The sequence below is a fragment of the Cervus elaphus genome, chromosome 20 (genome assembly GCF_910594005.1).
Source record: "Cervus elaphus chromosome 20, mCerEla1.1, whole genome shotgun sequence".
Taxonomy (NCBI): domain Eukaryota; kingdom Metazoa; phylum Chordata; class Mammalia; order Artiodactyla; family Cervidae; genus Cervus; species Cervus elaphus.
In genome coordinates this window covers 120,505,431-120,520,059 of record NC_057834.1, presented here as the reverse complement: position 1 = coordinate 120,520,059, position 14,629 = coordinate 120,505,431, and the positions used below count along the sequence as shown (strand labels likewise).

The window sequence follows — 14,629 nt, the reverse complement described above, 5'->3', positions numbered from 1 at the left end:
TGGAAGTGACAAAAAGATTCAAGAGATTAGATATGATAGACAGAGTGCCTGATGAATATGGATGGAGGTTTGTGACATTGTACAGGAGACAGGGATCAAAACCATCCTCAAGAAAAAGAAATGCAAATAAGGAAAATGGCTGTCTGAGGAGGCCTTACAAATAGCTGTGAAAAGAAGAAGAAGAAGCAAAAAGCAAAGGAGAAAAGGAAAGATATACCCATTTGAATGCAGAGTTCCAAAGTATAGCAAGGAGAGATAAGAAAGTCTTCCTCAAAACCAGATCTGAAAGAGACACGTGTACCCCAATGTTCATCGCAGCACTGTTTATAATAGCCAGGACATGGAAGCAACCTAGATGCCCATCAGCAGACGAATGGATAAGAAAGCTGTGGTACATAAACACAATGGAATATTACCCAGCCATTAAAAAGAATACATTTGAATCAATTCTAATGAGATGGATGAAACTGGAGCCCATATACAGAGTGAAGTAAACCAGAAAGATAAACACCAATACAGTATACTAATGCATATATATGGAATTTAGAAAGATGGTAATGATAACCCTATATGCAAGACAGAAAAAGAGACACAGATGTATAGCACAGACTTTTGGACTCTATGGGAGAAGGCGAGGGTGGGATGATCTGAGAGAACAGCATCAAATCATGTATACTATCAAGTGTGAAACAGATCACCAGTCCAGGTTGGATGCGTGAGACTAGTGCTCGGGGCTGGTGCACTGGGAGGACCCAGAGGGGTGGGATGGGGAGGGAGGTGGGAGGGGGGTTCAGGATGGGGAACACATGTAAATCCATGGCTGATTCATGTCAATGTATGACAAAAACCACTACAATATTGTAAAGTAATTAGGCTCCAACTAATAAAAATAAATGGAAAAAAAAAAAGTTAGCCGAAAAGAAAAAAAGAAAGCCTTCCTCAGTGATCAGTGCAAAGAAATAGAGGAAAACAATAGAATGGGAAAGATTAGAGATCTCTTCGAGAAAATTAGATATACCAGAGGAACATTTCATGCAAAGATGGGCTCAATAAAGGACAGAAATGGTATGGACCTAGCAGAAGATATTGAGAAGAAGTTGCAAGAATACACAGAAGAACTATCCAAAAAAGATCGTCAAGACTCAGATAACCACGATGCTGTGATCACTCTCCTAGAGCTAGGCACCCTGTAATGCGAAGTCAAGTGGGCCTTAGGAAGCATCACTACAAACAAAGCTGGTGGAGGTGATGGAATTCCAGTTGAGCTGTTTCAAATCCTAAAAGATGATGCTGTGAAAGTGCTGCACTCAATATGTCAGCAAATTTGGAAAGCTCAGCAGTGGCCACAGGCCTGGAAAAGGTCAGTTTTCATCCCAATCCCAAAGAAAGGCAATGCCAAAGGATGCTCCAACTACTGCACAATTGCAATCATCTCACACGCTAGCAAAGTAATGCTCAAAATTCTCCAAGCAAGGCTTCAACAGTATGTGAACCATGAACTTCTGGATGTTCAAGCTGGTTTTAGAAAAGGCAGAGGAACCAGAGATCAAATTGCCAACATCCACTGGATCATCAAAAAAACAAGAGAGTTCCCGAAAAACATCTATTTCTGCTTTATTGACTATGCCAAAGCCTTTGACTGTGTGGATCACAACAAACTGTGGAAAATTCTGAAAGAGATGGGAATACCAGACCACCTGACCTGCCTCCTGAGAAATCTGTATGCATATCAAGAAGCAACAGTTAGAGCTGGACATGGAACAACAGACTGGTTCCAAATTGGGAAAGGAGTACATCAAGGCTGTATATTGTCACCCTGCTTATTTAACTTATATGCAGAGTACATGATGAGGAACACTGGGCTGGATGAAGCACAAGTTGGAATCAAGATTGCTGGGGGAAATATCAATAACCTCAACTATGCAGGTGACACCGCCATTTATGGCAGAAAGCGAAGAAGAACTGAAGAGCCTCTTGATGAAAGTGAAAGAGGACAGTGAGAAAGTTAGCTGAAAACTCAACATTCAGAAAACTAAGATCATGGCATCTGGTCCCATCACTTCATGGCAAATAGACGGGGAAACAGTGGAGACAGTGTCAGACTCTATTTTTTTGGGCTCCAAAATCACTGCAGATGGTGACTGCAGCCATGAAATTGAAAGACGCTTGCTCCTTGGAAGGAAATTAGGACCAACCTAGACAGCATGTTAAAAAGCAGATATATTACTTTGCCAGCAAAGGTCTGTCTAGTGAAAGCTATTGTTTTTCCAGTAGTCATGTATGGATGTGAGAGTTGGACTATAAAGAAAGCTGAGAGCCGAAGAATTGATGCTTTTGAACTGTGTTGTTGGAGAAGACTCTTGAGAGTCCCTTGGACTGCAAGGAGATCCTACCAGTCCATCCTAAAGGAGATCAGTCCTGAATATTCATTGGAAGGGCTGATGCTGAAGCTGAAATTCCAATACTTTGGTCACCTGATGGGAAGAACTGACTCATTTGAAAAGACTGTGCTGCTGGGAGGGATTGGGGGCAGGAGGAGAAGGGAACAACAGAGGATAAGTTGGTTGGATGGCATCACTGACTCGATGGACATGAGATTGAGTAAACTCCAGGAGTTGGTGATGGACAGGGAGGCCTGGCGTGCTGCAGTCCATGGGGTTGGGAGTTGGACACAACTGAGGGACTGAACTGAACTGAGCTGGACTACCAAGGCAGTCCCTGGCTACACTGTATTTAATGTTTTAACAAATGAAAAAACCAAATAGCTAAACTTACTTTTTTTTTTTTTTTTGGCCCTTTCCCCATCCTTTTCAAGTGATTAATGTAAGTTTGTAAAAACACTGCATAATTTTCTGCACTGTTTGTACCATTTTATACTTCTACTACCAGTGATACTGAGAGTTCTAATTGTCCCACTTCTGTACTAAGTCTTACTTGTTATAGTAAGACTTTTTAAATTTTAAGACCAGTCTAAGGGCATGGGTAGTAATATCTCATTGTGATTTTAACTTGCATTTCTTGGGTGAAAAATGATGTTAATAATAACATAAAGCAACCAACAATTGTAAGTAATTACTGGATTCTACTCTAAGCACTCTACATATAATCACCAAGTAGTCCTCATCACAGCTGTATGATATGCATGCTATTATTCCATTATTATTGTTATTATTATTAAATAGCCTGGGGTTGCGTATTAGAGAATGGAGAATATTGAGTAGAACCTTAGAACCTCGCCTTAACTGCATGGCGTCAGCTTGGGGTGGGGAGAGACAGAGGCTAGTTTCCTAGATGTGGGAGTGTGGACTTCTGTGACTGACCCTGATATCATCACGAGACTTTCCCAAAGTGAGACTCAGTACTTGTTGAGAGGTGGTAGATTTCTGAGAGAGTGTTTCCATTTTTGTAATAGAGAGCAGGGGATTCTGGGAAGGAACTGTGAGAGACAAATGATTGGGCTGGTACACGAAGAGGGAAAGTGAGTGTCTGTAGCTGCCAGGTGGGGTGAGTTTGGTTGGATAATTAGAGCAGTGGCTTTCAAATTTTTTAGACTATGATCCTCAATAATAGATTTTACATTATAACCCATGACACGTGTTTGCACTTATAAATAATACATATTTCAATAACAGGTGTTACAAACACAAATGTCACTAATTCTTCCCCTCACTTTGTGTGAAGCACTCTGATATTTTCTTTTCTGAAAATTCTATTTCCCTTTTAAGAAAATATTGGTCCCGACTTTCTAAATTGATCTCATGACTCACTAGAGTTGTGACCTGTAGTTGAAAAAGCACTGGTTGGAGTATGAATTAATCTTTTGGATGTTATCCTAGAAGATTAGTTTGACATACTTTGTCATCCATATGAATGAGACGATCTCATCTGAGTTGGCAGGTGCTCTGAAGCAGGGGACCAAGATTTTGCTGAATTTCCACTTCCTTAGCTGACTGTGTTTAGCTCAATAATTTATTTGCTTTTGTCAGATGGTTTGTTATGTGTTTGCACTTACCTTCCCCTTTAGATTGAGAGCTTGCCCTCTTGGGAAGGCAACACCTATGATAATAGCTAATAATTCTGTAGCACTTCCTTTGTGCTAGGCACTTTTCTGTTTTACATATAATAATCTTCACTACAACCCACCTATTAAGCACCTTACCTATTTTCATTCTATAAGTGGGGAAATGTTCAGTGACTTACCCTTCTTTACAGTTCTTCTGCAGCTTACCTCATATAATATCTGCCATAGAAATTATTTCATTAATAATTTATGGATGAAATTAAACTAAATAGTTTCTAGTCTTCTCTTAATTTGACTTATGGTGTTTCTTACCAGAAGGTTATTTAAGTGATTGGAGAGGAATACAAATTAAGTTTAAAATGATGCTGGGTTTTGTCTGAAGAAATGCAGAGTTTACTTAAATTGGTTCCTGAGCCCTAACATTACAACTATCTTGTCCTCCATCAGGTCTGGGCTTGAGAATGAATAACGTTGCAGAAATGCCCACGTATTCTTAGCTCATTATTTACTGATTTGGGATCCTTAACGTGCTTTGTTTCCCGTCCGCTGCCCACTGCAGCAGCTGTTCTAGCCTGACCCACGCCTCCTGAGCTAATAGTATTTCTGTCACCGTGTGAGTTTTCCACTTGGTATGTGCAGTCTCTGCCAGAGTCCTCACTGTTGCCAGGCTTCAGGGCTGGAGGTGACTGATGTGTGGGGGAGGGGACCTGATGCTTGTCACTGAGGAGGAATGAGGTGCTCCCTGGGACTCTGATTTGTTCCAGGCTGAGTGTGAATGATGTCAGGCAGACAGAGGACAGCTGATTCATTTGGGATCTGGGACTCCTCACTCTGCCTCACTGCTGCCTTTTGTGCTCTTAGGTTTTTTTTTTAAGGGGGGGTGTTGCTGAAAATCATAATTTTGAAGGAAAGTACTTTAATTTTTGTCTTAAATTTGGGAAGCCTTTGTAAGTTTCCTTTGGCTTATGCCTGCATACCTCTTGTGTGAGAGAACTTCCTGCCAAGATCCCCAATGGGAGAGGGCAAAATCTTGAGTAGCCAGGAAAATGATGAAACGGAGGCGAGAGAGACTGGGAGCACCATGCCTGCGGATCCAGTAAGGAGGCTGGGGTCTCTGAGTGGAAACTGGCAGGTGTCAGGAAAAGAACTAATGCCAACTAACACACCTTCATTTGCTTGGATAAAGACTCTGGTTTGGAAATGCCTGTCAGGAAGAGGGCTGGGCTGGCTTCATGAATTCAAGGTCAAAACAGTGGTCCCTGGCAGAGGTATATGGGGTTTCTAATTCTAAAACCTGAGTTAGATGTCTTTTAGAGATTCTTAGGTACTTGGGAAGCCGGGCTAACAATGAAGATTTTTTTTTCTGCCTTGCATGCAAAAGTGTATTTAAAGTAAGTGTCAAAGCCCCAGTGGATATGAAAAACAAACGGAAAGGAAAATATCTCCTCTTTTGATTAGAGAGGGTATTGTATTTCTGCCCTTGGCCTGTCAGCTCAGGACCTCAGATCTGCCCTTGCAGATCCAAGCCTGAGTCTTTCAGGGCGGGAATTTTATTTCTATGTTAACCAATATAGAAATAATACTTAGGTAAGGATTTTGAAGCTGGGGAATGGAAGAAGACTTGCACTTCAGGGTAGCTTTCCCAAGAGATGCTCAGGCTTATTTAATGAAGAAATATTGAGTAAATTGATCAGCAAATTAGGGAACCAGGGAAAGGAGTACCCTAGAGTTCATTCCGCCTCAGTGATCTGTCTTGAACGGCCTTTGCTGTAACAGGGCAGAGGGAATGCCTTTCAGATTTCCTTCTCCTGAAGGGTAGTGGTTACGTGAAGACAGCATAGCTACTCAAGTAGGCGGACTTTGTCAGTGGGCTTCCTTTGGGTCATTGCCCTTCAGTGCTAGTGGATGCTCATTGATTGAACTGATGATTCTGCCAGACCTTGGGAAATCAGACTTGTTTGAAGTATAAAATCAGAAGGATTGGCACACTTTAAAAAAAAAATGGTTTATTTCCATATTAAACCTACAAAGTAAATGACCACAATAGGGAAACTTCATCAATTAAGAAAACATAGGGATTAAAAATCATCCTCTCCAAACATTAGTGTACCGGTAATTTTAATCATTGTATCTGTTTTAGTGACTTTGAATTTGGATTAGGAAGACGCTCCTTGAGGATCGAGGAAGTAGTTTATCAATCTCTTCCCTTTTTCAAACATTTCTTTCTAGATTATAGCCCCAGAGTATAACCAGTTTGCAGAGTGGTAATTAAAAACAAAGAGAATGAAATCTGGTTTTCATAGATTTTTTTATAATTTCTAATTGTATATTCATCAGATGGCTAAGCCTCATCTTATGTGATAAGATTTAAGACTCCAAAATTTTCTATAAGCAATGTTATTCAGGTTAACAAGTGTATGTTCTGATTAACTCTAGCTTATATGTATTGTTGACCCTTAAAACCACAGGTCCACTTACACCACAGATTTTTTCAATAAGTATGTGCTACAGTACTATACAATGTACAATTACTTGAACCTGCAGATGTAGAACCTCAGATACGGAGTGCTGACTATGAAGTTGGAGTGACAACTGTGAAGTTATAGACAGATTTTCAACTGCAAAGGGAGTAGACACCTGCATTGTTCAAGTGTCAACTGTAGTCGGGAACTAATTTTTTAAATTTAGATGTCATTTAGAGTTCTTTAGAAAAGTGGAAATTCTTTTTGAAAGTGAAAAATTAATATTTTTGCTTATAATTTAAAAATATATTGAGAAATTTTACCATCCTATTATATCTTCATATTGTGTACTCATCTGAGAAATATGCTGAAGCCAGCTAGAGGGATAATATATAGGAAGGTGGAGATTTCTTTTGTATATGTGTAATTAAATACAAGTAGAATGTCATCAAATCCAAACAAGTAGCAAACAATACAGGAGACTCACATCATTTTAAAACAGGTGCTTATGTGATACTTAAGTTTTTTTTCCTATCTTATAAATAAGATATTGTAGTTAAATATGGTATTTGTATAGAAAGCTATACCACTACTATACATACTAAATGCTATGCATCTGTCAATTATTTTTTATCATCCGTGACATATCTATTATATATGATTAAAAAATAGAAATTTATATTTACCATCTGTCTGTGTTCAGTCTAATGATCTCACTTAGTCTTCTTTAGGATTTAACACATTAAGATGGTTAATTTGTTTTTTTGGGGAAAAAAATAACCTGCAAAATGAAAATTAAATAGAAGCAAAATTTATTATATATAATGAAATAACATTATTTGGTATACTCAGACTAAAGTTAGTTAACTTGGTATTTTAGATGTAATCTAACAACTTAAACTATTAAGAATGCTTTACTTTTATTGACATATATTTCTCTAGGAAATTTTAGTCATTGAACACAACATATTGTCTGTTGCTTGCTAATTGATGAATTGTAGTAAATTTACAACATTTTCACAGAAGCCAACCTAAATACTTTGAATACCCAAAGCTTAACTTTTTGGTTTTAATTCTGTGGATTAAGTTTTAGTCTCCATGGTCATTCTGTGGCAACATTGGTACTGGTATATTAATATCTGAGAATGGGAGAATGGTTTTTGACCACTTACTTTTCTTGAGCCTCTTGCCTAAACTAACCCACTTTGAATGTTTCTTTTTGGCTAAGAAATTACCACTGACTCTGTTTTTCTCTGCTGTGGTACGTTGTCAGAATCTCTGCTCTTTGCCGAGGATCTGAAGTAAACCGGCACGTACTTTCTCCCACGTCGGCTCCAGCCTGGTCCCTCTCTAAAGTCCCCTTTAGTGCCGATTGTGCTCTGGCTACTTCTCCTCTTGCCTTTTTCCTGAACACACACGCCCATAGCAGTCCTGGCAGTCCCTATTCCAGCCGCTCACTGCAGTGGAGGTAAGGAAACCTACTGTGATGAACGTGGGCCTTAGCAATTGCTTCTGGTCTGATAAGTAAAACCTAGACCTTTCTCCTTAATGATGGGGAGAAACTGCACAAAAGTGATGGCTTGTGTGAAAGGAATTTCACAGATCTCTGTTACACGCAAAATTAGGGGAAAAGTAGTGTAGCATATCAGTAGTTAGATAATTGTGTGTCCATCTTAACCAATGGGCAGCCCTGTGACCACCCCATAGGAGAAACATAACATGATAGACTGCTTGAGTTCTCTGAGGGTTAAGTAGTCCAAACCCACATTATACACAGAAGGAAAATGAGTCCATACTATATGCTGGGCACTGTTTTTCTCTTGAAGGACTGTGATCACAAGGGAGTAAAGTCCTGCTCTCAGTGAGCTTAGATTCTAGTGGAAGGAGGCAAACAAATTAGTGAGTAAATGTATAATAGATGGACATAAATGATACTGAGAAAATACAGTAGGATAAGGGGGGATGGGGACTGTGGGATCTGGGGGTTGACATTTCATATAAGATGGCCAGGGAGGTCCTCAGCAATAAGTTGACATTTGAGGAAAGACCTGAAGTAAATCTCAGAGCCAGAATAGGGATATCTGAAGGAAGAGCATTTCAGACAGAGGCAGCAGAAAGTGCCTAAGACCTGATCTAAGAGCTTGCTCTGTGTGTTCTTTGTATAGCAGAGTCCATTGAAGCTCGTGTGGAATGAGTTAGGTGATGAGTGGGAAGAAATGAGGTCTGAGATATAGTGGGGAGCCAGATAAAGTAGAGCTTTAAAACCATGATAAGGATTTTTATTCTTTTACTGGGTGAGTTGAGAAGCTATTGAATGGATTAAAGCAGAAGAATGTCATGATCCAACTTAGATGAAAAGAATCGCTATGGCTGTAGTTAGAAGGCTACTGGTATATTCTAGGTGAGAGACAGTGGTTTGAACCCACGATGGTGCAGGTGGTAAGAAGTGTGGATTAGATGCAGAATCTGAAAAAAAAAAAAAAATAGATGCAGAATCTGAGAAAATGATGAGTTAAGGATAACTGAAGATTTGGGGCTGAATAGCTAGAAAAGTTTAGTTATTGTTAACTGAGATTGGGGAACTGCAAGAGATAGCTAATTAGACATTCAGTTAGAGATATGTGAGGTCTGGGCTAAAGAGTAGAAATTGTCATCTTATAAATGAATGAATCATTAGGTTTATGAGATTATCCAGTGAGTAGAGGAGGAAATGTCAATGGATTGAGCCCTGGACTGGGGCAATCTGACTTTAAGAGATTGGGGAGACAAGGAACTAGCAGAGGAGAGACTAAAAAGGAACAGTTCTTCAGGAAGGACTAAGAAACCAATTGAAAAAATTTTTTAAGTTAAGAGGAAGATACGATTGATCAATAGGTATTTGGTAAGCTTTAGGATTGACTGGTTTGATCTTCCTGCAGTCAAAGGAACTCTCAAGAATCTTCTCCAGCACCGCAGTTTGAAAGCATCAATTCTTCGGCACTCAGCCTTCTTTGTGGTCCAACTCTCACATCCATACATGACTACTGGAAACACCATAGCTTTGACTATACAAATCTTTGTTGGCAAAGTGATGTCTCTGCTCTTTAATATGCTGTCTAGGTTTATCAGAGCTTTTTATTTTGTGACTGCAGTCACCATCTACAGTGATTTTTGGAGCCCAAGAAAATAAAATCTGTTACTGCTTCCACTTTTTCCCCATCTATTTGCCATGAAGTCTGGATGCCATGATCTTAGTTTTTTTAATGTTGAGTTTTAAGCCAGCTTTTTCACTCTTCTCTTTCACTTTCATCAAGAGGCTCTTTAGTTCCTCTTCGCTTTCTGCCATTAGAGAGGTATCATCTGCATATCTTAGGTTGATATTTCTCCCGACAATCATGATTCCAGCTTGTGATTAATCGAGCCTGGCATTTTGCATGGTGTATTCTGCATATAAGTTAAATAAGCAGGGTGACAATATACAACCTTGATGTACTCCTCTCCCAATTTTGAAGCAGTCTGTTGTTCCTTATCTGGTTCTAACTGTTGCTTCTTGACCAGTACACAGGTTTCTCAGGAGGCAGGTAAGGTAATCTGGTATTCCCATCACTTTAAGAGTTCTCCACAGTTTGTTGTGATTCACATAGTCGAAGGTTTTTGCATAGTCAGCAAAGCAGAAGTAGATGTTTTTCTGGAATTCCCTTGCTTTCTCTATGATCCAACGGATGTTGGCAATTTGATCTCTGGTTCCTTTGCCTTTTCTAAATCCAGCTTGTACATCTGGAAGTTCTCAGTTCATGTAGGCAGTGGGAAGTTCTCAGGTCACGTAGGCAGTGGAAAATGGCATTCAGCCCCAAAGGATCTTGCTCTAGTATCTGTAGTCTTAACCCTGCTATAATGTTTCTGAAGAAATGTGCTATTGTGTGTTTAGTTAGTAAGTAAACAAATTCTTAGGACTTAATAGCACCCCAGCTGAGTACCATTCTAACTATTTAAAAATCTGTAAATCATTCAATCCACACACCAGGTTTGTGCAGTAGAGATTATTGTTATGCTTGTTGTGCAGATGAGAAAACAGATGTGCAGAGAGATTATAATAAATTACCTGAGATAAAACAGATGGTAAACGGCAAAAGTGGGATTAAAACCCAAGCCGTCTGGCTCCAGAAATCGTGTTCTCAACTATACTGTTCTGCTTCCCCATCTAAGATACTTCTTTCATATAGTGTGTTTTGAGCCTCAGTAACTTTGTGGACCCAGGTCTTCTCTTTTCCCAAGGTCACCTAGTCATGACATTCTTATACAAATCCACTCATACTCAGGGAGTTGGTGTTTCTAATCCATTTTCACTTTCAGGCCATTATCTTACTTCCTTTTAAAAACCTCTGTCCTTCTTTTAGGCGTGTGTCATTCCATTTTTTTCTTTTGCCCATGTTCATTGTTATTATCCACTAATTTAGTTTTGTTCTCTGAGTTCACGTTCCGAGTCTAGGACAGAAAGACTTTAATGAACACAATGATGAACCTAAATTCTACAAAATTGTTACCATTTTTGCACATTAGTACATGTGCCTAATGAACATGCTGTTATTTAGCAATTAAGCAAATATAAGTTGAAAGAGAAAAATGATTCTAATAAACAATACGAATAAGTGAATAGAATTCTAGAGCTACTGGCAGTGAATTTAACTTCTATTTAAAAATAGATGACCCAGGAGAGATCTAGGATCTGCATACTGCCACCATGCAGGGGCCGTATTAGGATGTGTTTTATTTCCACAGAGTATACTATTTTTATGGGCTGAATTGTGTCCCCCTAAAATTCGTATGTTGAAGCTTTGAACCTCCAGTTACTAGAAGGTGACTGTACTGGGGCATAGGATTTTCACGGAGATAATTAAGGTTAAATAAGGTCTTTGGGGTGGGCTGTAATTGACTGGTGTACTTATAAGAAGGAGGCTTCCTTGGTGGCTTAGTGGTAAAAGAATCCACCTGCCAAGCAGGAGATCCCTGGGTCAGAAAGATCCCCTGGAAAAGGAAACGGCAGCCCACTCCAGTATTCTTGCCTGGGAAATTCCAGCGACAGAGGAACCTGGAGGGCTACAGTCCATGGGATCTCAAAAGAGTCAGACACGACTTAGCGACTGAACAACAACAATAACTTAGAAGAAGGGGTTTAGACAGGACACAGACACAGAGGGAGAAGACAGCCATTTACAAGCCAAGGAGTAAGGCCTCAGAAGAAATAACCCTGCTGACACCTTCTAGCCCCTAGAACTGGAGGGAAATAAATGTCTCCTGCCACCCAGTCTGTGGTACTTTGATTGGCAGCCCTGGCAAACTGACACAGCTATTGAGGCTTTTGGTTGCATTGCCCAAAGGGGCTAGAAATAGTAGTTAGAACTGGCACTGCTCAGAATCTTAACCCTTTTTATTGAGTGCTGCACCTTAGTGATATATTTAAGATCTCACAGATTGTTGTCTATAGTGATTTGAAGGACAATAAAGACACAATTTTAAAATAATGATCTTTCCAATTCTTATAGTATATTTCCATTTGTTCCTTGATGAGAAGGGATAGGTCTGTTACAGACAGGTCTTGATGCTATCTTTCAAGTGTCCTAGATGGGTATGGTCAAGCTTAAGAGGCATAATAAATGTGATTGTGATTGGGTTGAATTAACCTCAAACCTTTAGTCAACTTGTACCTCTTCTAAGAATGTGATTCTAGCCTGCTGATTGGCACTGAGACATGCATATTGCATTGTTGATAAAACCCTATTTGAAGGAGTACTAGATATGGTCCTTGGTGTAATTGATGTCCCTAAGGACAGCAGGAAGCTGTGTCTTGGGCCATTCATTGGGATTTTAGACCTCCTGGGGATAGAAGCTTGGTGTTGGCAACTCCCTGGAACATAGAATGGCTTAGGTTTTGATTCAGTTTTGAGTTGCCATTATTATCGTCAGCCCTAAAGTGCAGCAAGAAGTCCTCATTAGAATGAACTTTGTATAGGAAGAGTTCTAGCTGTAGCTTACTTCCCACTGCATAGAAATTCTTTTCGTACAATCTCTAGTGAAAAAGTTATTCTTTGGTTGAACATCTTCAGCAACAAGAAGTTCACCATCGAAGTATGTAGCTAGTACTAATTCAGGCCTCTGGCCCTTCCTGTGTCACATTTGTAAGAAGCTTTCTGTAGACTTTAATGGCAAAGGGCAGGTGTTCCTTTGGGCGTCCTCCAAATCTGGGCAGCCTTTGAAACCCTTTTTTGGTAGTGTCAAGATTGTTTCCTGCCAAAGAGAAAGCACTATTTTCATTTACCAACACCTGCTTGTCTTATCTGTCTTTCTTTAAACAACTGCTTTTCAAAGTAACTCTAAAAGAGGAACATCTCCAGAACTTGTTCTTATCCTGGCCCTGTTGTAGGCAAATCACTTCCCTTCTTTTTTATGTTATTAAACTGGGGATGGTAATGGACTTCAGGTATCACTGTCAGGATACATGTAAGATTGTTCAGAATAACAATTATTGTTGCTGTAACAGTTACTTTGCTGTCTTTGTTAGATAATTCACATATTGCTAATCCTCACTTTTTTTTTGCTTCTATTATTTTTCCTTTTGCTTTCTTTTAGCTTTCTCATGTTCTGATTTTCCCTTGAGTAACTCTAGGTATCACTTATCATTATATTCTGCCCTTGGAAGTTTTGTTACTGGCTAAGATGAGGCAGTGGCAGCTGTGTTCTCTCTTGCCTTCTCACACAGGCTCACTAATTATTGCAGCTAAAACTGTCCCACTGGGGCACACCAGGACATGGAGTAGAATGAAGAACACCGAATTACATTCTCCTTTGGGCCATTTCTTGGCAGTGGGAAAAGTCCATTGAGACAGGCTTAAGGTGTTTCATTCCTATCCACCACCCCCACTCCTGTGTAAGGAAGAGAACAACTTGAGAATATATTCAAATGTGATTCTCCTGTTAGGGAAGGGGTAGTCCTTTTTTAAAATTTTTTTAAGAAAAGATAAAGTAATGCAGAATACTAGCTGTGATTTAACCTCAGGAAGCTGTATGCCAGAGAATTGTAGATCCTGGCTTCAGTGACTCTGAATAAATATATAGTTCGATCAGGCAACATGCCAAAGGCTTGCTTTTGAATTAAGAGTAGGAAGCTGAAGGTTTCTAGGGTATTTCTATTTCTAGAAGTAGGAAAATTTTGTTTACTGGAAAACTTACTCTCTTTTAAAAATATTGTATTGTGGGAAATCTCCATAATATTCCAAAGTAGAGAGAGTAGTCTTATATCCCCACTGTAAGTTTGTTAACAACTCATGATCAGTATTATCTCATATATATCCCACCTATTCCCCCCCATACTCAGTTATTTTAAAGCAAATCTCATTTCATTTAATCTGTAAATATATCAGTTTGTATCTCTAAAGGTAAGAACTCTTATCTAGCAATATCATCAAATATCTAGTCAGTGTTCAAATATTTTATGACAGTTGGTTTTTTAAAAAAATCAGTATTCAAATATGCCAACACAGTTTGTTTGATTCCTGTATCTCTTAGGGCTTCCCTGATAGCTCAGTTGGTAAAGAATCAGGAGACCCCGATTCGATTCCTGGGTTGGGAAATTCGCTGGAGAAGGGATAGGCTACCCACTGCGATATTCTTGGGCTTCTCTTGTGGCTTAGCTGGTAAAGAATCCACCTGCAATGTGGGAGACCTGGGTTCAATCCTTGGGTTGGAAAGATCCTCTGGAGAAGGGAAAGGCTACCCACTCTAGTATTCTGGCCTGGAGAATTTCATGGGCTATATAGACCATGGGATCGCAAAGAGTCAGACATGACTGAGCAACTTTCACGTTCATCTCTTAGGTAGGGTGACCATATAATTTATTATCTAAACTAGGAAGCTTTTAATAATGAAAGAGGACTCTATTAACAGTTATACTGGAATATCAGGCATGAACCTGGGTTATAATGGACAAATTGGGGTGTCTGGTCACTCTACCTTTAAGTTTCTTTGGTTCTCCCATCCTCTTTTTCATTTCCTTTTCTTCCTTGTATTTAATTTGTTGAAGCAACTGAGTTGTTTATCCTTGTAGACTTTCCCACATTCTGTATTTTCCTGATTGCATCCCTGAGAAGTTATTTAACATGATCTTCTGACC

The 14,629-nt window shown here is 39.4% G+C and overlaps 1 protein-coding gene across 6 annotated transcripts in view; it reads left to right on the top strand.

Annotated features, from left to right (window-relative positions):
- The window catches only part of MAST2 (microtubule associated serine/threonine kinase 2), a 203,300-nt gene that overhangs the window by 109,672 nt on the left and 78,999 nt on the right, over positions 1–14,629 (top strand). Inside the window, exons 1-2 of one of the 6 annotated variants that reach the window (XM_043876748.1) lie at positions 4,746–5,117; positions 7,757–7,951. The exons of 4 other annotated variants lie outside the window; for them this stretch is intronic. In XM_043876748.1, the coding sequence (XP_043732683.1) occupies positions 5,068–5,117; positions 7,757–7,951 (245 nt within the window). In that variant the 5' untranslated portion in view covers positions 4,746–5,067. Of the gene's footprint in view, positions 1–4,745; positions 5,118–7,756; positions 7,952–14,629 lie in introns of those variants that run through there. One more of the 6 variants, XM_043876749.1, reaches the window with a different exon arrangement.